Source organism: Suricata suricatta, chromosome 9 (genome assembly GCF_006229205.1).
Source record: "Suricata suricatta isolate VVHF042 chromosome 9, meerkat_22Aug2017_6uvM2_HiC, whole genome shotgun sequence".
NCBI classification, from domain to species: Eukaryota; Metazoa; Chordata; class Mammalia; order Carnivora; family Herpestidae; genus Suricata; species Suricata suricatta.
Window position 1 is genome coordinate 119828852 of NC_043708.1, and position 24949 is coordinate 119853800.

Below are 24949 nucleotides of genomic sequence, written 5' to 3' on the forward strand. Positions count from 1 at the left end.
AAAATCAAAGTCAATACTGAAGTAAGTGAGAAGGGAAAGCTTTCCTCACAGAACGCTGAATAATAGATGTGAAGTTAGAAAATCATCAATGGATGCTAAAACTGGTGTTTGTTGAGGAATGGGATATTCACAATACCAAAGCATCTCCCTTGCAGAATACTAATTAAACAGGAAAAGCAGCAACTTTATGGCGGGGAGACTTGGCAGCTCTCTCTGTAACAAACTGAAAATGTTTTTAGCTTCAGCTTCAAAGGGATAAACTGATTACCTTAAACATCTATATATGAGGCACTAAAGACACAGTATGCTATGGCTTTCCTGCCAAAAACGCGTAACCTGAATCTAATCTTGAGGAAACAGACAAATCCAATTTTGAGGGACAGTCTATATAACTGGCCTGTGTACCTCAAAAACGTTGATTCAAGAAAGGCAAAGAAAGGCTCAGGAACTGGAAACTAAACAGACATGACAACTAAAAGCAGTGAGGGATCTTGGAGTTACTTGATCCTGGGGGGCGGAGGGGGGGAAAGAGCTAAAATGTACATTATTGGGACACATGATGAAATCTGAATAGGGAGTGTGGATTAATAGCATTGTATTGATGTTAAATTTCCTGATTTTGATAATTATAGTGATTATATATTGGTGAATATTCTTTTTAATTATTATTTAAAATGTTTATTTTTGAGAGAGAGACAGAGAGAGAGACAGAGAGAGAGAACGCACATGCATGAGCTGGAGAGGCTCAGAGAGAAGGGGGCGGAGGATCTGAAGCGGGCTCGTATGGAATCTGATGTGACAAGCCCAATGCAGGGCTTGAATTCGCATACCGTGAGATTATGACCTGAGCCAAAGTCGGACGTTTAACTGACTGAGCCACCCAGGCACCCTTACTTATTATTTTTAAGTAAGCCCTATGCCCCTCGTTGGACGTTCTACTGACTGAGCCAGCCAGGCACCGCTGTTATTGCATATTCTTAGAGAATACGTACTGAGGCATTTAAGTGAAAGAAAGGGCCACACGTCTCTAACTTCCTCTCAAACTGTTCAGAAAGAAAAAAGTAAAGCAAATGGAGCTAAATTTACTAGAATTTTGGTGTAACTTTTAAAATATAATAATAATAAATGAGTTAAAAATGATACAGAGAACACACAAAATGCTCTGTCTTATTAGCAGAGAAACAAAAATGAAGACCACATAGGTATACTATTTTATACCCAGCAGAAAGGCTAAGTATTTTTTTAAATCTTGCCAATGCCAAGTCTGACAAGGATACAAGTTAAGTCCAAGTTTCTACAACTACTTACCAAAACTAGTGGCTGCCTTTATGCTTTGCATTTTCTACCCTGTAATTTTATTCTTAAGGATATTAGAGGTTAGAGCATAAGAATAACACTGTGTGGGAACAGGATGTTCAAAACGGCATTGTTCCTAACCGTGTAAAATGAAAGAAATGTCTTCATGTGTCTGGGTAAATAAAATCGTGGTAGATACATACATATACTATGTGAATGAGGAAAATCGACAATGAAAAACTGACCCATGGATGAGTACATGATGTTGTATTTTCAGGGGCGCCTGGGTGGCTCAGTCAGTTAAGCATCTGACTTCGGCTCAGGTCATGATCTCACATTCGTGGGTTCGCCCCACGTCAGGCTCTGTGCTGACAGCTCAGATCCTGGAGCCTTCTTCAGATTCTGTGTCTCCCTCTCTCTCTGTCCCTCCCTGTTCATGCTCCGTCTCTCTCTGTCTCCAAAATAAATAAAACATTAAAAAAAACTTTTAAAAATGTTGTATTTTCAGAAAACTCAAGTACTAGTGAAGTAAATAATGAAGAGATGTATATGGTCAAATACATACAAATGTAAAGGACTGATGAACACAACTCAGAACCATGGTTTCCTCATTATTTAATTTTTATTTTGGAGAGAGAGGGTAGAGGGGGAGAGAGAATCTTGAGCAGGCTTCACACTCAACACAAAGCCAACACAGGGCTGGATCCAGGGATCATGTCCTGAGCCGAAATCAAGAGGCAGATGTTCCACTGACTGAGCCCCTAGGCACCCTGGTTTTCTCACTTCTTTAGATACGTGAAGCAGATGAAGAGCACCGTTGAGTACTGTTTTATGTTTTTAAGAATTTTACTTTTTAAAGTAGTCTGTACCCAATGTGGAGCTCAAATTTACAACCCTGAGATCAAGAGTCCCAGGCTGTGACTGAGCCAGCCAGGTGCCCCTGCGTTATGGTTTTAGAGAGAGTGGTTTCTCCAATGTGTTGTTTTTCATAATTGAAGTATTTTTATTTATGTAGTGAGTTGGCTAAATCCAAGTTAATGAAGCCTCTATCCTTCATGAACTGATGGAAACACTGGTGGCCCACATTGAGGCCCTACTGCCGGATCACACAGTGCTGGTGTGAGCAGATATGGCAAGGCGAGAAGCCGGGCCAGATTTACTCAGGTGGCTCCAGTAGAGGTGTTGGTGACCCATCTTGCTCTCTCAGAAACAAGGCAAAAAAAAAAAATAAAAAGTCCCGATGTTATATTATGCTTTTAATTTATATAGAAAAAATATGTAAATATTCCACCAGAAAGTACACTTCATAGCTTTAAGAATGGTTCTTTGGTTATATCCCTGGTTCCTATGATATTGCCTGGCACAAAGTAGGTGTATAAAATGAATCAAATATCACATAAAAAAGTGAATGAACAAATACACCTCCCCTGGGGGGTTGGGGGGGGAGAAATGAAGATAAAAGTGATTCTAACTATACAAACATCACACTGCCCTTGGAGAGGTAAAGTGAATAATTTTGGGATCAAACAGTTTGATCTTGACGAATCATTATGAAAGAAAGACTCAAGGGAAGAAGAACTAAGTTAGCAGAATGGGGACTGGCCAACTGAATTTAAAAGGAAAGCAGGAACTCTAGTAGCCGTGTAATACTCTAATCACCACCAAAATGAAATGACATTTTCAACTAAGGCTGGAGACCTAAAGTCACAATGGTGAAGTCTCCTGAACAAAACTTCAAATGACAATTCACTACTGATTGGTGCTCCATCTAGCCCCGGCCAGACCGGCTCCGCATGGATGTGGCCGGCTTCTGTTATTAGGAAGCACAAAGGCAGAAATCACCCCTCCACAGGCTCCTCCAGCCTACTCATTGCTCCCTGTGGATGAAAAACCAGAATGGTTTTCACTATTGTTTCGGGAAAAGCTGCTCTCATTTTCTTCCCATCAGAAGTAAGGATTATGACATTGCCATCAAAGCATCGTATGAGGTCCTGTCAGGTAAGAGGCAGTTTTCCCTGGATGGGGAGGTGAGCGTCTGCTGGCACGAAGATTCACATCTGCCAGTCTACCTTCCTTGCCACGTCTACCTTCTATCACATCTCGGTTGCATCTGCCTTCTCTGCATCTGACTGTGGACACCACTCTACAGCCTGCAGGAAGTCTTTGTGTGATGTGAGATCGCCTCCCAAGGGGAAAGATGGAAGGCACGGGCACAACATCGCTGTGCTGTGGACGGACGACCAGGCAATGGGAGAAGAAAGGACCCCAGAGTGAGGACGCCCGCTGGAGACAGCTGCCTGTGCCAGGGGTGGCTGGCTCCTGCGCCCCTGCCAGCCTGCAGGCCAGCTCCTGCTTGCCGGCTGGCGGGCCCACGCTGGCCTTCACCAGGGGCCCAGCAAGGACGCTGTGTGGAGAGGGTCTTGGGAGCTACGTCCAGCTTCACACCCAGAGGAAGCAATTTGGGGCTTTTCAATGACATTTTGGAGTTTGTCTTTTCAAACTGTGGAATTCTCAAATATCTGCCACTCATGCAAAGTCAAGTTCTCAAATATTATAAAACAGAACAGTGACAAGAATATATGCCTACACATTAACATTTACATTATATTCAAAATACATTACAGCTTTAATTTATGAACAGAAATATCCTGTTTTTTCTTCTTTTTCTTTTCTGTTTTCTTTGCATCACTGATTTGCATTTTTACTTGATCTTGTAATTTAGAAAAGAATGCTTGAGATGATTTCAAGGCTTTGTCTTTACCTTCATCCTGCAATTAAAAACAGTAACACACTCATGGTATTGTAAGTAAAAAATAAAAACCCCAAATGATTACAATGTATTTGGAAATGTAAATATCCACAAAAGGAGAAGAAATTATGCAAACTCACATCAGTTAGTACAGAGGTTTTATATATGTTTATGCTGTTGTGATTTTTTTTTAATTAAAAAAAATGTTTATCTGTTCGAGAGAGAGAGACAGTGCAAGCGAGCACAAGCAGGGAAGGGGCAGAAAGAGAGGGAGACACAGAATCTGAAGCAGGCTCCAAGCTGCTGTCCGCACAGAGCCCGACAAGGGCTTGAACCCATGAACTGTGAGATCATGACCTGAGCCAAAGTCAGGCAGGCAACCAACAGAGCCACCCAGGTGCACCTGTTGTGATGTTCTAGTAATTTAAGGGAGGAGCGAGTTGGAAGAAAAACTCCAGCCCGGCCCCTGTGTCTGGGAGGGCTGAGTGCTGCGGGCTGTGATTCCACCCGGGCGCCCACGGCCTCTCACCAGGCAGGTGGGTAGCATCAGCCGGATCAGACCCTCCTTGGGTCATATGTCACCTGCCCCCTGCCACCGGCTTCCCCGCACAGGCCCCGTGCATCCTTACCTTCAATAGTGAGGCTTTGCCGGCTTTGGTCAGCTGTTTTAACTTCTCTGCAGCTACCGCCTTCGTGTACTTCCCGGCTTGATCTGGGCTGTTCTTTTCAAGCAGTTTCCTCCGCTTTTCCTTCTCCTTTAGTTTCATATGCTTCTGATACTTCTTTTTCCTCCGTTCTCGTTTCTTGTCTGTAGCTGTTTTCTCAGCAGCTGTTTTCACATCTCCAGCTTTATTTTTTTCCTATTAAAAATAACCACCAGCATCCTAATTAATCTAACTTAGGAAATCAGAAAAGAAGCAAGTCCACAGACCATGGCTAACAGAGTGTGTTGTGTAACTACCACCGAGAGGGAGTACGCAGCACTCATCCGCACCTCGAAGAGCTTAGGGAGCTCAGCTCCTTAGACCCGGAACGCAGTCTTTGACGGGCAGACTGTCACAGTGACACTTCGGTTACATCCGCACGTCATGAAGGCAGCCTGGGGAGCTGGGTTAGCAAGCTGACAGTCCCAGAAGCAAGCCACCTACAGCACTTAAGACTCCAGACAGGCTTCGGGACAACCTCAGCGCCAAGCTGCTGATGACAGTCACTAGCTGCCAGGAGGGATTCCCAGAAATGGAAGGGAAATACCTACAGAGTGAGGATCGACTTCCTCTCTTTTCTCCCCAGCCGCCAGCCTATCCTGCCAGAGTGGCAAAGGCTCCAAAAGGGATGGGTGTGGGTGCAGAAAAGTGAGGAGGGACAGAGACCCATGTGCCAGATCAGCTGGGAAATGAGACCTGGCAGAAACCATCATTTGTCTGTAAAGCACGAGCTTCGGTGTTCGCGAGGCAGGGACTGCCTACATGTGGTATGCCTCGCGTCTTCTAGTAACTCAAATGTTCTCTTCTAGACACATATTCCATTACTGATAAGCATTAAATGGACAAAATAATGGGGGGAAATGCTGATATTAAAGGACTACTAGTATATGAGCAACATAAACAATTTATTTTAAACCTAGTATCACTGCTAGTATTCAACTTGGATTATAACGATATGGATATTGGATATTTACAAACAGCTCTTAAAATAATTCTATCTGTACCTTATAATATCTGATTATAGAAAACTGAAGACTATTATTTAATTGTACTTAGAAATTCCAGGAAAACGATGCTGAGTAGAGATCTAGCTATAAACTAACGTATAAAAAAATACTTAATGCTTCAGCACCGGCTTCTTACCTTGACTTCCTCTGGGGCCAGGAGAGCTGCGTCACTAACGCTCACTGGGGCTACTTCCTCCACGGTTATGGCTGGCAGGTTTGACACAACCTTAATCTCTGGAACAGGCTAGAAAAGAGACAACACACTTAACAGGAAGTCAGAAATGGTCCTAACACAAAATATTTGTATTGTGAACTTATTAATTTAAAGCATAATATGTAAAACACTCTATGGAGATTATTTAAAATAAGAGACGTGCTGATGACAAAACTCAAGCTCATCGGAATGATGGTGGTGTCGCTGGGCAACACGGCTACCCGAGGAATCAAGAATCGGAATATTCTAGGATCTGCTTTGTCTCATTGCTATGTCAAGAACACCTACTTTTACACTTTATTTTTTTTAATTTTTAAACTTTTTTAAAAAATTATTTTTGAGAGGCAGAGACAGAATGTGAGCAGGGGAAGGGCAGGGAAAGAGAGACACAGAAACTGAAGCAGGCTCCAGGCTCTGAGCTGTCAGCACAGAGCCCGACGTGGGTCTTGAGCTCATGGACCGCGAGATCATGACCTGAGCCGAAGTCACCTGCTTAACTGACTGAGCCACCCAGGCGCCCCTTTCTCCACTTTTGCAGAACATTTCTGCCATATTCAACACTGGTTCTTTCACCTATTACTAAACTGTTCCTATCAGTCACAGATGCAGACATTTTCAAACAATCCTATCTAATATTAAATAAATGGGAAAAAGGCCAGCGGTAAGAAATATACACAAACAGATGCAAGAAAAATGCTTATAGGAGTAAGAGTCAAAATAGACTACTTGATAAACAAATTTTGTCATCTTCCAGCTGCTGAAAACATTTTATAAAAAGAAATATGAAATGATATGGAACTACTTTGGAAAACTAAAACAGTATCAAAATAAATCAGACCTATTAATTATAAAAGGAGAAACAAATATAATGTTAACTGAAGTCTTTTTTTTTTTTTTTGAAAGAACTTCCCAGGAAATTCAGAAATTACAACAGGCTTCATACTGACCATGGTGGTACTAGCAGAACACTACTGATTATTTACCTAATACTTACACTAATGCTTTTTACATCTAACTCCTGCACATCTCTGAGGGGCACCGGGGCACAGGGACAGGGACTCTGTAGGCCAGAGGAGAGTAAAAGATGGAAGTAGGGGCACAGTGGGTGCCCTGGAGAGAACACGGGACTGAGACTCGGGAGAAAGGGGGCTCCACTGCAGCCTGTGTCACTGATCACTTTGCACATTCCTTTTCCTTACCACAGTCCTGTCCCTACCCTAGTTAGCTGGACCGATGTGTGTCCCGGGAGGTTTCAGAAAGAACAAAAACAAGCCACACACAATGACATTTCACACAATGTCAGAGTGTGAAAGAAATAATTTCTTGCACTGGACCACTGTTTACCTATTAGAAGCATTGTGCTCTATTCTACAATTTAAAGAGAAATACAGAGAAAACAGAGACCGCCCAGAAAAGAACAAAAAATTATGATGGGTCAGTTAGGTTTTACAGAAATTGCAAAATACCAAACTGAACATGAAAAAAAATCCTATTAAGGGGAACCTGTACTAAAAATTCTACATTTCTGAAGAGGAAAAAAGAAAGGCTTCTAAATTGGGGCATGTAGGCCCAAATACACTCACTCCTTCTTCAATTCCCAAGATTCCAAGGAACGTCTTGGTACTTCCTCACATCAGGCTCTGTGCTAGTGTGCCGCCACAGCAGGGAAACAGCAGTGAACAAAACACATTTGTGCTGGCTTGGAAACGAGCAGAGATCAATTAGCCATCAAGCAACGACAGCGATGGTGCTGAGGGAAATGCGCAGAACAGGGGTGAGTGTGGGCAGGAGGCGGCACTCAGCCCGAGACCCCAGAGACAGTGAGGAGCCAACCGTGGAAAGAAGGAAGCGCGGTCTCATGGGTGGAGGAGAGCCCAAGAGGCAGGTGTGAGGCAGGTGTGAGGCAGGTGTGAGGCAGGTGTGAGGCAGGTGGCACTCTGCCCACTGAAGGCCCTGGAGAAAGACCAGTGTGGCTGGGAGATAGCAAGCTATGGAGACTAGTGGGGTGAGAGGGGGCCAGACCACACAGGGCCTTGTAAGGCACAGGAAGGGATCATGTTCTTCAAATTAGTAACTTTTTCACAGGAAGACCTCCTGGCCAAGAGGGGTTGAAAATTCCTCTCTTCTCTTCATCTATTATTACACAGCCCACACTAGACACCTTGATATCTAAAGATGGCTCCTGCCACCACAAACTTATTGTCATACAAAGTATACCTTGATTAATCCAAAACAAAAAGGTAGGTAATAAAAGCTTAGAAGACAAGATACTCACACTGGAAAAATCCCCTAACCATCAAAGGATCCGAAGGATTTTAGCAATTACTTCTATATAGAGGAAAGGTGAAGTGATTTGCCTAATTCACAAAGTTAGTCAGAGGCAGATTCAGACTCAGGATTCTGACTTCTAGACTAGTCTTTGAGATTCATGACATCTCAATTCTAGATGACACAAGGGACACAAAGAGGCAATAGGTAAGCAAGTACCAAAAGGATGGTACAGCACATTTTATGGGTTCACAGCAGGTAGTGAGTGGGAGAAGCAGCTCCAAAGAGTACAGAAGCACGGAGTCAAGTGCAGAGAGAATCAGACAGACAGAGGCTACTGGACATCTAGGCCTGGCACAGGGAAAGCATGGACCCAGAGTTAGATTCCACCCTCCCAACCATTTTTAAAAAAATGTTTATTTACATTTGAGAGAGAGAGAGAGAGAAGAGAGAGAGAAAGCACACACGAGTGTACAAGTTGGGGAGGGGCAGAAAGAGGAAGATACAGAATCCAAAGCAGGCTCCAGGCTCTGAGCTGTTGGCACGGAGCCAGATGTGGGACTTGAACCCAGGGAAAGTGAGATCATGACCTGAGTTGAAGTTGGACATTTAACCAACTGAGTCCCAAGGCAGCCCCCAACGCTCCTAACCTCTTAAGTCTTGGCTTCCTAATCTGCAAAACAGAAACAGTATCTGCCTTAATGTTTTGTGGATTAAGATTTAACGTGCAGAGACATTGATGTAATCAAGATGGCAATACAAGTTGATCCCACCCAACCTTAGCTGTTCTCACAAGACCAACTAGCAACTATCCACAGATGAGACAGTATTGTGAAAATCCCAGAACCAGAGGCTGAGGCTGAGGCTGAAGCAACCCCCTGGACCAGAGACTGAGAAGGACTGCATTAGAAAGACAGGAGAGGCTACCTCTGCCGATATCACCCCTCCCCCAGGCTGGCACAGTGCCCCATGGACAGAGACCACCTGGACCAGGGTTTCTCCAGTGGGAAGAGAGCCTAAGGCGGACCTGTAACTCCCCAGCATTGTAGGATGCCCCTAGATAGGCCCAATCATGTCTCTGTCATAGGGATCACCAAAATGTCTGTGGGGCTTGACCACTGGGGATCAGACTGGGATGCAGAACAAAGGCAGGGCTTAGAGCAATCAGCGCTTGGATCTTGGCAGACCTTGTTCCTCCCTGCAGGAGTGCCCAAGTAGAGAATCCCAGCCAGCGGCCTTGCCCATTCGTAGAGCCATCCTGGTGCCTCTGTCTAGCTCAAAGAGGCATCGGCACCCCCGTGTTCATTGAAGCATTATTTACAATAGCCGGTCATGAAGACAATAGAAGTGTCCATCAACAGATGAATGAATCAAGAAAATATGGTGTGTATACACACTCATACACACGTGCATGTGCACTGGAATACTATTTAGCCATAAATAGGAAATAGTCCCATTTTTGACAACACTGATGGACCCTGAGCTGAGGGCATTATGCCAAATGAGGTAAGTCAAATGGAAAAAAGACAAATACTGAATGATCTTGTTAGGCAGGAAACTAGGCATGAGCAGCAGGAGGATGGACCTTAGACATCCAGATGGAGAGCCCCACTGAGACCACCCGGGGACCACCCTGTCCCACCCCTCTAGCAATGGGCGTGGTTACAATGTCCCGGCAGAGGAAGAGTTAGGTGTGTTGTTTGTGCGGCACTTGTGCACAGAGCAGCCCCTTGTACTTATTTGACCTATGTCTCCAGAATAGAAATAATGTTGTAGGTTCTTACCCCTTGCAGGGATTTCAAAATCATCTTGGGAAAAGACATGAGAATCTGGCTAATTATTATATAATCCAGGGCTGTCATTCAAATGTTGTGACCCTAGGGCCTACCCAAGAAAAAGGATCTAAGTCCCCCCTCGCGAGTTTCTGGGGCCTGTCTCTCTCCTGACTGGCCAGCTCCTCCTCTGGAGCGTACTTTAATAATAAAACTTTGCTCTGCTTTACTTTGGTTTCACTGTGATTTACTGTGGCAACCAAGAGAACCGAGGCTTCTTCCTTTTCCATCTAACTCTGGATAACAACCTCACTTAGATTTATCTAAAAAAAAATCCCCCCAACTGAGAGAGAATAGATTGGTGGCCACCAGAGGGTAGGGGAAATGGGTGAAGGTAGTCAGAAGGTACCTACTTCAAGTTATAAGAGAAGTAAGTTCTGGGCAGAGTTAAGAGTATTGTTATTTGAAAGTTGCTACATCATAAAAGCTCTCATAATAAGAAATAAAATTGTAACTACACTGGGTGAAGGATATTAACCAAACTTACTGTGACAATCATTTCACAAAATACCCATGCAGGTATCCTGTGACTTTCCAAAGTTCAATGTAAGTTCTGTTTTTACAAAAGACCTAAATTAGTACCTGTTTTTGCTAACTGAAAGAAATCTGAAATGAATTTTTACTTTCATGAAAAAACTATCATGAAAGCAAAACTAGTGTTCAGCATCTGCTTTGCAGCGAGCAGCCCTTCCCAGGTCCTTCTGAAGGAACCCCACTCAGCATCTCAGCATTGGGTCAGCAGAGCTTTAAACTGTGTCTGTGAGCATCTGTGCTTTATCTCCACCTGTTTGCACATCCGTTACAAGATTGGTTCTGAAGTATCAGAAAAGCCTAGGAGAGGTTCTTTTTTGGGGTCTGAAAACCTCAAAAACTTTTCCATTTAATTAATGGTAATTGGTTCTTAACCCATTTAGGCTTACAAAAGGTTTCATAGGAACATTCTACTTTTGATGATGGAGGAACCTCTATATCAAACCGCTGTTGTACATCTTAAATGTATACAATGCTATCTGTCAATTATATCTTTTAAGTTCATTTACTTTTTTGAGAGAGTGAGAGAGTGTGCCACCAGGAGAGGGGCAGAGAGGAGGAGAGACTGAATCCCAAGCAGGCTCCTCGATGTCAGTGCAGAGTCTCACAAACCGTGAGATTATGACCTGGGCCAAGATCAAGAGTTGGATGCTTAACTGACTAAGCCACTCAGGCGCCACTATGTCTATTTTAATCTTAATAAAATTGGTAAAAAGGGGTTCCCGTGCATAAAGAACCTAATACGGTACATAGCAGGTATTTAGAAAATATCAGGTACGGACATCACAGGTCTCCAGACACACTACAGGATGAAAATCCAACCGAAGGCTGAACAACAAGAAAGAGTGAGTAATGAAGAGACCCTGTGGCTAAGACTTTAGGTCTGGCAAAGGCCCATCTGGCTTGGAGGCTGGATCAGCCGAGGAAGCCAGAAAAGTCCAGGACTAGAGGTAAGCCTTCCTCAAGAGAGGCCCTGCCTATAATCTACAGGGAAGGCCAACAGGTTTCTATCTAAAACCAAATACAGCACCAGCCTCACAATAGCTCAAAGAGGAATTAAGGGCACATCTGCTCTGACTACACACTGAAATGTTAACACACTTACTGGTTTAGGGATGAAGTGAAAGTTTGAGAGGGCATCCAACTTTAAGAAGAGGGAATCCATCATCTTCTGAATTTCTTTGTGCTCTGGATTTTCTTCTTCTGCTGTTTTTTGCTTAGGAAATAAATTCAACAACATCAGATTAAGCAGCCTAATACATATCACAGGGCAAAGCACTGAAGGTCAATAAGTGCGTTCCCCATTTCTCATCAAGGCTTCAGCTCTAAAAAACATTACAAGGCAGAGTCCAAGGTCTCAATACCATGACGGTGCCAGCACCAGCCAAAGAAGAACGTGCTCTGTACTTCAGGAGCTGCAGCAATCACCACTTCTAAGATCCGGAACTTACAAATTAATTCCCATGGTATTTATTTCTGCCAAGCACTAAGCCATGCCTGCTAGGACGGCTATCATTAGGAAAAGGGAAGAGCAGGTAACAGTGTTGGTGAGGATGTTGAGGAAGTGGAACCCTCGTGTGTGGCTGGTGACAATGTAAAATGGTGCCACCACAATGGAAATGAATTACGCAGCTCCTCAAGAAGTGAAACAGGCAATTACCATATGACCCAGCAATTCCACACTTAGGTAAGTACCCCAGAGAATTAAAAAAAGAGGTTCTCAAACAGATATATGTAGCCATCTGTTCAGAGCAGCACTATTCCCAACAGCCAAAAGGTAGAAACAGCCCAAATGTCTCACAATCCACCTTTCCTTCTGCCTGCACTGCTTATTATTCTAAAACAAACCCATTCTAGAAGGTCAGTCATGTGCTGTTGACTATCATCTTGCCTATTACCTCTAGGACAGGCACCGAAACTTCAGGAAACACTTATCAGCATCCCCAGACTAACTCTTAATGGAATGGGTCTAGAATTGGCCTAAATTAAATTCATACTCAAAAAACTTATGAACTGACTACTGACTTCTGAGACCTCAATAAAACTGACATTACAGAGCGGGTACAGCTGTCACATCACATATTTAATGTTTAATTCTCCTGGTTACAAAGTAGCTGGGCAATGTTCAATAACATGTTCCTTCAACTACCACTTTGGATTGCAAAGCAGCCAGGAAGAATTTTAATTCAAATCTTTCTAGATCTTCAACTTAACAGCAGCATCAGGGCACTGTTTGCTGCTAAAGGGGCATTAATTAATGCCTATTTGAAATAGCTTTTGCAAATAAAAAATGCCATTTTATCCTCAAGTACTTACTGACCACCTTCTGAATAAATCAAATGTGGAGTAATAATCTAGTCACCATATTGGTAATATAATATTATTGGAAATTACTGTCCTACTTATTTTTTTTTTTAAGAATCTAAGTGAAAACAAAACCAAAACCAAATAACCCACCAGACCTTAAAATGTGAATGAATTCACAGATGATGTTATACTGGTAACTTGTATAACATGAATGAGAAGTGGTTTTAAAATTATAGGACTGCTATAATAATTTCTAGGCAGTTAATAACTACCTTTGGAACACTCAGGTGGCCAATGACTACCTGAAATACAAGCTCCCCTACCCTCTCATATTCAGCGGCAAGATCGTAACCCCTCTAATTCTAACACACTCTGTCTCACGCTTAAATGAGGTGAACCAAGAGCTCAAGATTTGTTTCCTGACTTTGAGCCATCAGAGTAGAACCAGCAGAGCTGGCTGTCTGCCTCCTGTCCTTTAATAACAATGGCTTTGCCTTCGGGTGTCCTTACCTGGTTGAGTTTGATGTATTCCTGTTCATAAATTTCAGCAAGGCTCAATTTGCTCTTCTCATGGTCTAATGTTAAACGTTTTTTATATTCATATGCTTCTTCCTTAGGTTTTTCTTTACGTACTACATCATCCCAAGCCTGAAATATGAAAGCACAAGACCATAAATTAACAAAATCTATCATGTCTTTCAGGCTCACTTAAGACACTTCCTCTGGAATATTTTTACCATTCCAGGGTAAGCAAATTGTAGCAAAAAGTAATTAATTGCAACCTGTGAAATGACTATTCAAGTCATCAAACCTAAGTATTATGAAAAATAAAAAGGGCACTACTTAAACATTCTTTTTTGTTTTTGTTTTAAATGCATCTTTCTCCTGGTTGCTACCTTTAATTCCACATTTCCCCATCAAGGTCTGTTTAAAAGTCAAACCCTGTACGCACCCTTCAAACTCTTCCTATTTTGAGGAAACACCATACACATCTTATTGTACATATCATATGCCCAATTTTATTCTAACTTTACAAAATAAGATCAATTCATACATAAAAACTTTGCTAAGTTTTTAACATTCGAAAAAAACAAACCCTTTATTTGTCACACCAGATACTGTGCCCAGATGAAAGGTCCCAAGTATGACCCTATCAAGTTAGAACCAGTTACCACGCCTGTCACCCTCTACCAGCTTCACCCAGCACCGCCAGACAGATGAGCAGGGCGCAGGCAAGACTGGCAGTGGCTCTGGCCTCTGTCTCAGGCACAACACTTCCCAGAGCTCTAGTGAAAAGTAGTACTTCACACAACGGAAGAAGGATAATGCAGACTTACGTAGCAGTAGCCTTCAGTATAGATTTAGGCTTTAAATGAGGAACTGATATAAACAAAATTTCTATGAAAACAATGAGGAGTGTTGGTCCTGCTCCCAAAATACTCTTATATTATTTTAAAAATTTCAGTGAACTTTAAATTAAGTTATATTTCATTCTTACTGACCTGATCTCTTATCCTCTGCTTAATGATATCTTCCAGTTGAAGGGTGGTTTCCTCTGTGATCACAGGCGCTAATGGAAAGAGAACAGGTGCTCATGAGGCAGGTAGAAACTGGACAAGCGGTTCTCAAAGGGTAGTCCTTGAACCAGCGGCGCCAACACTTGGGCTCTACTCCATACCACCTGAATCAGAAGTTGGGGGGAAAGGGCCACCTATCTGTGTTTAACTAGCCTTTCTGATGCTCCCTCCAGTTTGAGAACCACAAAACTAGAGTCTATCCAGTAATCAGTGCTAACACTTTTAGTCCATGCACCTGGGTACTCTCACCCTCTTTTCCAATCTCTCTAGAACTAAGTAAAATGGAAATTCATTGTGCCTTCACAGGTACAAGAAAGAATGTGATGAGATGATCAGGGTTCCTGACTAAGGCCATAATTTAATCAGTAGAAAATGATACCAGGCATTATATACATATATCACTAGCAGAAATGATTATGGATTTAGGCATGAATTAACATATCAGTAATTCCTGGGTGAATTAATAATATCGTGACTGTATAGACAATGTCCTATTTACTGGAAGATACATGTAAAAGTACTTAGGAACGAAGTGTCGTGATATTGGTAAATTACTTTCAAATGATTCACGGGAAAAAATACACACAATCACATGTACATATAGAGGAAGGAAAACAAATATGGCAAAATGTTAGCTGGCAAATCCAGCTGAATGGCATATATATGTCTGTTGTACTCTTTTTGTCAACTTATCTGTATGTTTGCAACTTTTTAAAATAAAAAGATGAGGGGAAAGAAATATTTCAAATCTTCCTGTAAAATAAAACCATAAGTAACGAACATCTGTCGGAGCCCGTGGGCTCACATACCCATGCGGACCGCATGGTCAAAGTGCAGAGTCTCCTCCAGAAGGCTGTTCTCTGGTCGCTTCTGAGCTGTCACTTCCCCTTGAAGCTGCCAAGGTTTTTTTTCCAACAGCTCTTTTTCTAATGATGCAATTTTTTCATTCATCTAAAAAAGAGACAAAAAGTTATTACACATTTAGAGAATAAATTAGACTTATAGTTGAATAAAAGCAACTTGTTTCTTTAAAAGAACTAAAGAAATGTATTATTCCTCAATACATTTTTGTTTTCTTCTTGCCACCGTTTATTATTAAGCCAACAGTAACTTACTATTCCTAACACCTGAGGTGAGGTGAGGCACTGAGGATGACCCCTTTCCCTCACTGATTTGAAACGACATGTTATTTTTTTTTTTAACATTGATTTATTTTTGAGAGACAGAGAGTGAGCAGAGGAGTGCAGAGAGAGAGAGACACACACACACAGAATCTGAAGCAGGCTCCAGGCTCTGAGCTGTCAGCCTAGAGCCCAAAGCTGGACTCAAATTCTTGAACTGTGAGATCATGACCTGAGCTGAAGTTGGCTGCTTAGCCAACTGAGCCACACAGGCACCCCTAAAATGGCATGTTTATAATATACTGAATTCCCCCAGAAGATTTTGGATAGATTTCTGGGCTCTGTTCAAGTCAAATGATCTATTCACAAGCCACTTATCAATTTTAGTTATTAGGGCAACCCAAAATTAATTTTTATTTGAACATTAGACTCTACACCCCCAATCCAAATTATTTCTAACTTTTAGAAGACATCTATAATGACTTATTTTATTTGATAAAGAGAGGGTGTGCAAGCACAAGTAGGGGAGGGGCAGGGAGAGGGAGAGAATCCCAAGTAGGCTCTGTGCTGTCAGGGCAGAGCCCAACACAGGGCGCAGTTTCACAAGCCATGAGAGCATGACCTGAGCCAAACGCTCAATGGGCCAAACCACCCAGGTAGCCCTATGACGACTTTACAGTGTATAAAATGCCAGCCTTTTCAGCTACCTTACTCAATTCCCTTGTTTTTCCTAATAGCTTTCAGTTCATCTGCTTAGGTTTTTCTGGTATCCTTTGCAAATATTAATGTTCATTTCAGTTTTCCTTACCTCTTATTTCTTTCTCTTGCAGTTGCACTAACACTTCCACAAGGATGTCAAATAACAGTGGTAATGGTAATAGTGGACATGTTCTTATTCATTTTAAAGGGCGATTTCTAGAATTTTACCACTAAGCATGATGTCACCTTTTGGTTAAATGCATTTGTATTTCACTACAGGTGGAAAAAAAAATTGGGGGCTCAATCCCACAAACCAGGAGATCATGACCTGAGCTGAAAACAAGTCAGACACTTAACTGCCTGAGCTACCCAGGTGCCCCTGATCAAATGTCTTTTTGACCTATATGGAGTGAAACATAGTTTTCTCCTTATCCTGTTACAACCAAGAATTATGTTTATAGATTTCTTAATCCTAAATCAAGAAAATGAGGGCCATTTGGCTGTGGTGTCGTCAGTCTTTCATCACGCTATTTTGGATATTTACATCGTTATTCATAAATGAAACTGTGTATGTGTGTGTTTTAATGTCAGGTTGGGTATCATGTTATTAATAGCTTCACAAGAAAAAAAAAGTTTGGAAGCTTTATTCTTTACATCTGGGAACTGATTAGACAACATTATTTCTATTTCTTGAAAGTTTGATATAATTCACCAGTAAAACTAACCCTGCTTTTCTTTTTTAGGGAGGATAGAATAAGGGAAGGACACTAACTCAATGACATTTCCTTTTTTCTTTCCTAGTGCTTCCCCACCCACTCCTTAAAAAAAACATTTTTTTGGGAGAGTATAAGCAGGGGCAGGGCAGAGAGAAAGAGACAGAGGATCCAAAGCAGGCTCTACAATGACAGGCTGACAGCAGCAAGCCCAATGTGGGGCTTGAACCCACGAACAGTGAGATCACGATCACAACCTGAGCTGAAGTCAGACGCTCAACCAACTGAGCCACCCAGGTACCTGCCCCCCCCCCCTCCTTTAAACCTCTTTCTTTTGGGAACAATCTGACGGTCATAGATTTAATTCAGATTCTTCTTCTAATAATTCTTTTGATATCCTTGGTATATTTGATTATGTGCCTATTCTCATTTCTAATTGTGTGATGTAATTTTAAACTGGTTAAATGATAGAAACAAATAATTGGAGACAGGCTCTATCTCTTATTTGCAAATGATACTTCATTTGTCTGAAATCATGTCACAAGGAAATAATTTTTATCAACTTTAGAAAATGTATTTGAGATGGCATTAATTAAAATTCAGATATGTGGAGCCATCCTGAGGATATCTCAAAGAAGCAGTATCCTTAAGAGCGCTGGAAAAAGCTACAAAGTTCACAAGACAGCTAATTAGGAAAAACATGCCATTATCATATCAAGGTATCAAGAACCAGGGACAGAGGAATAAAACAGTTTTTAACACGAATTGAATGTCATAAGTTGGTAAATGCAGCACTGATTTTTGCAAATTAGTTATCTTCCACATGGGTATCTGGATATGGTGTGCTGTAGGGAGTAGTAGCAAGATTTCTGTCTTGTTTTTAAAAGATAATTAAGCATCTGACCAAGAAAAACAGAGTATATAAGTTATTGGGGGTCCCACAGTCCTGGTAAATATATAAAAAAGATAATATATAATAATTACCTTTTCCTGTCTTTTTTCAAAAGAGGATTTAACATCATCAGAATCTTTCTGTACATTTAAGGTATCTGTATCCTCACTTTCCTCCTCATTTGGCAAAGCAAAGGTCACTCTTTTCGAGGTTTCTTTATGTTGCTTAAGGTCTTCACTTTCTTCAAAATCATCATCTTCATCCCTATTATACCCAAATTCTTATGAATAGAAATAATAACACCACTTTTTGTTAGGAAAACAAACTTATGTTCTAGTAACTTAAGTTCTTTTGTATACTTAATGCAAATAAATATTTAGAATTCCAAAGTCATTCAGTTATTAAAGACCAGAAGTATTATTTAGGTGAAAGAGGACAAAGTGTTCAATATATAGAACAACGTATAGAAAATATTCTCAATCTATAGCACAAACTTATCTCACAAAAATAATAAGGTATTTGTATTGGCACAAAAAGCAAATAAAGTAAGAAAGGTCTCACTGCCGGTGATATTTCTTCATTAGATGATCTCTAATGACTGTTTAAATTCAGAGACGACTTCGGGCTACCCCGAGACTATCTGATGTTAGAGAATACACCTTCTTAGGACAAACACTGACAACCATGAGCACACACACATAATTGGGCAGTTCCAGCTTACAATGTAAGGGATTCAAACTACTCACGTTTCAGAAATGCTTTCTTCTTCTTCTTCTTCTTCAGCAATTTCTTCCTCTTCTTTTGGATCCAGTTCATCATCATGAGCACTTCCTACATCTTCATCACTTTCAACTGGATCAAAGAAGTCTTTGTATTTCAGGTTTCTGGAACTTTTACCTGACTAAAATAAAATAACTTTTCAACTTCCAACCAGGAACAGAAAACCACATTAAATCATACATATAGGTGTACGCATGTTTTATAAGGAAAACTGGCAACTACAACCCTACTATAAAACTGTAAGAACTACTAGACCATAACAAACTGGAAGCACTGATTCATTTATAACTGAAGACAGAGCAGAATATTCCTATCACTAAATCCTCAAACTATAATTATTTCCAAAATATCCCAGCCTAAAGTAAACAGATGCCTTCCTCTATTATAATTTTTAGTGTTTGGTGAAAACGTTTAAGGGAAATTCTGAATATCTCTAACATGGTTGTTAACAAAAAAAGTATTTTGTGGTAAACTTTAATTTTTCCAATCCACAGTTTTCAACAGATCTAAATATTTCACTTGTTCCCTGGTGAGTTTTGAGGTATTTTTAAAAATGTTTTTAAATTATAGATTATTTATTTTTGAGACAGAGAGAGACAGAACATAAGTGGGGGAGGGGCAGAGACAGAGGGAGACAAAAAATCTGAAACAGGCTCCAGGCTCTGAGCTGTCAGCACTGAATCTGACACTGGGCTCGAATCCACAAACCGTGAGATCATGACCTGAGCTGAACTCGGCTGCTTAACCGACTGAGCCACCCAGGCGCCCCAAGTTTTGAGGTATTTGAAATCTTTTCTCAACAAAACAAAATCTCATACAAGGAGGTAGAAAGTCCTTTCTCTTCTCTCCCAAGACTTTACCTTAGGTTTTTGACTTCCAAGCAGTTCATCCTCATCTTCATCAGAATCAATGTCTTCAAAAAAATCAATATCTTCCTCCTCGTCACCTTTTTGTTCCTCCTCTTTTTCCATGTTTTCTAAAAAGGTCTCCATTTCAGACAGTTTGAAAAATTTATCATCTACTATGGACTTCTCTCTTGGTTTCCTAGGTACTTTGTCTTGTACCTTGCTTTGCTGCTCCAATTTGCTGATATCAAAATCAAGATCAGAATCCTCATCACTGAAAACTGGACTTTTCCTCGGATCAACTGTGCTTGAATTTTTTGTTTTCTTATCCTCTGTAGGATCATCACCACTCAGATCGGCCACTTCCTCCTCCTCCTCCAAATCTTGTTCCAGAACCTCCTCGCCATCAGCCTCCACCTCCTCATTATCCTCTTCATCCTCACACTCTTGCTCTTCATTCTCTGGGAGAAGACTGATGTCTTCGTCTTTAATGGTTTTACTAACTGCATCCTGGAAGTACTGTAAAATTGGTTCATTTTGCAATTCTAGTTGTTGCCAAATCTGCTCATCATCAAAATTGTCTATCACCAGTTTTTTTAAAGGACTTCCATGGATTCTGCCATTCTCTAGTGTTTTATTAAAATCATAAAGTACTTTTGTTAATGAAGTGAACTTTGATGCCAATTCATCTTGAATCCTATTAAGGGGGCATGGGAGAAAGTTTAAAGAGATTCATAATTATAGGTAATAATTTCACAGCACTGTGAATTAGATGAAAAAAAGCCCAACTCTTGTGCAAAATCAAACTTGAATGAAATATCAATTTTAAGTATAGATTCTGGCTTCCAAGAATGTATTACCTTGTGAATGTGCCACATTAATATATTAAAAAGAGTCAACTAAGTGTGAATCTGCTGTATGAATTTTAGACAGGGAAACTACTACAGACCTCTTTGTCTAAAGATATACAGTGAATCTTAGTCTTAAAAAGCTCAACTCTGCTATTTATATGCCACTCCATTCAGTCAGCCAGCCAATGGTCAACACTTGCTTCGCCAAGAGTGGTCAGAGACTACCTCTCTAAAGATGTGACATCTGAGATGAGACCTGTATATAAGGAGACAGTCTTACGAAGCTCTGGAAACATATATTCTAAGTTGAAGAAAAGGTAAAAATAAATTTCCTAAGATGGAAATGAGCATGGTGAGTTTGAGGAACAGAAATGCCAGCATAGCTGGAGTGTGGTGAAGGAGGCAGGAGGTTAGGGAGGTAAATGGGAGGTGAATCATTCAGAGCTCAGAGGTAAGAGTTTGCCATTTGAAGTGTAAAGAGAAGCCATCAGTTAAGCAGAGGATCAAAATGATAGAATGTGCACTTTGGAAAGACGGCAAGTGGAGGAAATGTTACAAAAGTAGAGTGATTAGGTTGACACAGCCATCCAGGCAAAGAATGATAACTGTGCAGGGGTTAGAGGAGCAGATTCTGTGAAAAGCAGTTAAATTCAGAATGCAGCTTGAAGACAGAACTGACTGATGAATTACATGTAGAAATGAGAAAAAGAAAGATAGCAAAGAAGAAGCTTAGTTATATGTCTGAACAACTGAAAGAATAGAGGTACCATTTACTGAGATAGAGAAAGGAGGGGTGGAGCATGGGGAAAAGATATCACGGAGGGGGAGAGTAAATAGAAACAACAGCTCATTTTGGACATATTAAATTTGATATGCTGAAAGAGTACATGGCTGTAGTTGCGGCTAGCCTGAAGCCGACGGGAAAGGTCGGGTTTGAAACACAAATCTGGGAGCCATACTTCCATAGATCCGTATTTTAAGTCCTTCAACACAATGCAAAGACTTATGCTGGAGAAATGAAGGACAGTCCTAATTCTCCAGAAGCTGATCGTGGGAGTGGACAGGTAAGCGACAAACTTAATACTCCAATGAATGATATAGGTAAGTAAGCACTGGGTGGTTTTAAAACAAATTGGAGAAAAAAAGCAACCAACCTAGGGTGCACGCGCCTGCGTGTAAAGAGGAGGGGGCAGTAAGACTCAATGGAAGCCTCTGGGCATTAACAGCTGAGCTTAGTTTTGTTAGCACACGACTCGGATATCTTCACTGTACAGCTTTTAACAACTTGAAATTTTTTCATAGGCTAAGGGAGCGTAAAGTAAATGAAGTTTGGGGAAAACAGAGGTACGCCTCCCTTCATCTTCCCCCTACTCTTGGGGTCATGAGTCCCGGGGCTTCACCCAGAGTCCGGGCTCTGCTCACTTACGAGAGGAAGCACTCTGGCCGGCCGGTGGCTTTACCAACCTCCTTCAGACACCGCTCCAGGGTCCGTCGACGCCAGACCCGTGGGGCCATTACGGTCTGCAACTCTCCACACAGCTCCGCATGTAAAGGAAAAGGGTTGCCCGGAAGCCGCCCCACAAAGACGCGCCTCGCGCAACCTACAGCCCGGAGGTGAAGGTTCCGCAGCGCGTAAGTTCCGGACCCACCCCCTTCCAGAGCCAATGGCAGTGCAAGAACTTTTACTGGGCCATAGGTCAGTTCTAGCGCCTTTGAACTTTCTTCAAACCTTCTGTTTCGTAGTCCTGAGGGGCTCACAGGGATGACGCACCTCCGCTTAAGTTTCTGCTTTACGTGCACCAAGTGACTTCAAATAATAGCAAGCTCATCTGCAGCCCCAGGAGAACACGGCGACGCTCGCCACGCCCCCTCGCCTCGTATGTCCCGCCCCTGGTCGGGTTGCCTCTACTCTCGGCGGAGCTCCTTTCCCGCTCGGACGCACCTCGGGAAAGAGTGGGTCGCTGCCCAAGATGGCGGGCTTATTGAAGACGGCGGTGGCGGCTGCGGGCGCACTAGGTGAATACCCCGCGCGGCCGGGGTTCGCCGGGGGTGGGGGGCGCGCGGGACGCGAGGCCAGGGATTGGAAGAGGCGGCGGGTGGCCAGAGCGGCCACATCGACTGCCCTCTGTCCCCCGCTAGGAGGCGCGTTCCGCGGTCGCTGTCAGCACTGTAGGCTGGAGGTGTCTCCCAGGAACGTCTCAGTTTAGCGTGGGGTTTCCCTATAGTATTTGATTTTCACCGCCACCCTGGGAGGTGTGTGCAGTTGACGTTGACCTCTTTATAGGTGATTCCCAAAGAGGCCAGGGAAACTGCCCAAGGGAACCGACAGCAAAGCCGGGACAGATGTAGATAAGTAAATGGCAGAGGGACAGTGAGTTTACAGTGCACCGTAAGAGATTGGGGAGAAATCATAAAGAAGGCAAGCCCTTTAAAAAAACGTAAGCTGAACTCCCAAGTACTTCCAGTATCCTGCTGGGAACACTTGAAGGTCAGTTGTGTAAATACCAAAGGACTGGTTTTTCTTTCGTGAACTAATATTTATTATCTTGTATGTAAACAGGAAAGATAAAGGCAAAGGGATTTGGAAGGTTCCTTGAGCCCTCTACACCTACATTTTAAAAAAAGAAAAAAAATGGATAGAATCAGTAATGACGGAAACTCAAGTTTTCTGACTCCCAGGCCACCCACTTTCTTCTCTTTCTCTCTTTCTTCTTACTCCTTCATCAGAGGGCCACTGTTTCCCTTAATCTGAAATTCCCTGTTAGGAAGAGTGCTAAATAGTAATGTTTCAGAGTTACTCCTGAACATTTGCTATGAAGCTGTCAGCTTAGCACCTTCAGAAGGTGTTCAAGGGGGTGAACCTTTAATAATGTTAGACCTCTCTTCTAGATAGTGGTCTCGTGTCCAAACTTACAGTTTTAGTCTTCTTTGAAGTCCCATCTCAAAGGGAACCAGTTCTTTATTGATCACTGTAGTCTTTCTTATCAGTCAGAACGTTTCTTACACAGTTATGGCAAGTCACCAGGGCTAAGTGACCAGCCACATGCAAAGAAGTGCATCTTCATAGTTTTTGTAGTTTCAGCAATTAGAAGTTTAAAGAGGTGATATGTAAACATGAGAAAATATTATAACAACCTGAGGACAGCCTGTTGAAATGAATCTGATTAATAGATTCTCAAGTTCTTGTGATAACACACCTTCCTAGCCTGTCCTTCCTCTTTTTGGTGAAATACAAGCAGCGTCATAGCTCACACACAGTTGCAAGAAACCCTTTGATGAAACAGAGTCATCTCTTATTATCTCTTAGAAAGCCATCTGGGGGCACCTGGGTTGCTCAGTTGGTTGGGTGTCAGACTTTTGATTTCAGCTCAGGTCATGATGCCAGGCTTGTGGAATCCCGCCCCCCCCCCCCCCCCCCCCCCCCCCCCCCCGTGGACTCTGTCATGGTCTGGAGGGTCGTGTATTGAGTTGTCATTCCTTCTGCATGCCCTGCACACTCTGAAGGCTTTCTGTCCCTGCTGGTGCCTGAATTCCCACTGCACACCCGCACCACCAGGTGTCCATCGCCTGCTCCCTGCCTGCACTCTGCGGGTAACGTGGTGTTACCGCAGCAACCCCTCACCAGCTCGGGCCTGCCTAAACCCACCAACTTCTCTGCTATCTGCTGGCCGAATCATACCTTCTCCCATAAAGTCTGAACCCCTTCCAAGATTGTCCCTCTGTGGGTATTCTTTTTCAGCCCTAAGGTACCACACAGAGTTTCCTTATATCTTAGTTGTTATTTTATCATAGTTAATCATTCCTTTTACTACCCTTTCCCTACTTAACTTAATGTGTCATTTCTACCTCTTGATTAGACCTAGACTATGACAGAATTGGTCTTGGGAGTGGTCCTAGGGGTAGACCCATAAAGATGGGATTTGGGGATTGGTTTGGTCATTCTCTGAAACTTGAGTGCAGTGCTGAACTCCTTGCCAAAGGTGGGTGGTAGGATGCTAGTAACCCATGGACTACGGCAGTGTCACAAGTAATCAAGGCATGAACTGTGGTTGACAACAGATGAGGTGGCAACGGAAGCACATACTTTGTGAATGCGAGTAGCTGTCATACTTGACTCTCCCGGCAGTAATGAGAACCATAAGGGCGATGATGTGGCCTGGATCCGTCCGAGTGCCCTTGAGTGCGTACCGACAGAGAATGACAAACTGTTGGGGTGCCTGGGTGGCTCAGTCGGTTAAGCGTCCAGCTCAGGTTCACATCACGATCTCGCCATTTGTGGGTTCAAGCCCTGTGTCAGACTCTGTGCTGAAGACAGCTCGGAGCCCGGAGCCTGCTTCAGATTCCGTGTTTCCCTCTCTCTGCCCCTCCCCTGCTCATGCTTTGTCTTTGTTTCAAAAATAAATAAACTTTAAAAAATTGTTTTAAAAAGAGGAAGGGAAGGTAACTTGCAACAAGTCATATGTTTATTGCAAGAACTGAGTACTAATATACATTTAAAAAAATAAATTATATAGACCTCTTGTCATAAGGGAAAAGTAGAATGAAAACAGTATACTGCAAAGG

General features: G+C 42.3%; 2 protein-coding genes and 1 pseudogene across 2 annotated transcripts in view; 1 reads left to right on the plus strand and 2 right to left on the minus strand.

Annotated features, from left to right (window-relative positions):
- Window positions 1-1983: 1983 nt before the first annotated feature.
- On the minus strand, window positions 1984-2490 carry LOC115302363 (annotated as a pseudogene).
- Window positions 2491-3832: 1342 nt separating this feature from the next.
- On the minus strand, window positions 3833-21951 carry MPHOSPH10 (M-phase phosphoprotein 10). Its single transcript, XM_029952278.1, has 11 exons — window positions 21813-21951; window positions 19551-20232; window positions 18657-18811; window positions 18003-18174; window positions 15295-15436; window positions 14411-14478; window positions 13419-13556; window positions 11707-11817; window positions 5893-6000; window positions 4675-4905; window positions 3833-4064 (listed from the first exon to the last, which is right to left on the minus strand). The coding sequence occupies exons 1-11, from the start codon at window positions 21899-21901 to the stop codon at window positions 3915-3917; spliced, it is 2046 nt and encodes a 681-aa protein (XP_029808138.1). The 5' UTR covers window positions 21902-21951; the 3' UTR covers window positions 3833-3914.
- Window positions 21952-22105: 154 nt separating this feature from the next.
- Window positions 22106-24949, plus strand: part of MCEE (methylmalonyl-CoA epimerase) — a 13174-nt gene continuing 10330 nt past the window's right edge. Inside the window, exon 1 of the mRNA XM_029952280.1 lies at window positions 22106-22402. Within this exon, the coding sequence (XP_029808140.1) occupies window positions 22357-22402 (46 nt within the window). The 5' untranslated portion in view covers window positions 22106-22356. The remainder of the gene's footprint in view (window positions 22403-24949) is intronic.

Coding starts and splice junctions, on each gene's coding strand:
- MPHOSPH10 (XM_029952278.1), bottom strand. CDS start 21,901: ATGGCCCCACGGGTCTGGCGTCGACGGACCCTGGAGCGGTGTCTGAAG. Junction 18,812..19,550: donor TTGGAAGTCAAAAACCTAAG/GTAAAGTCTTGG, acceptor ATTTTATTTTAG/TCAGGTAAAAGTTCCAGAAA. Junction 6,001..11,706: donor TTCACTTCATCCCTAAACCA/GTAAGTGTGTTA, acceptor TCTCTTTTCTAG/CCTGTTCCAGAGATTAAGGT.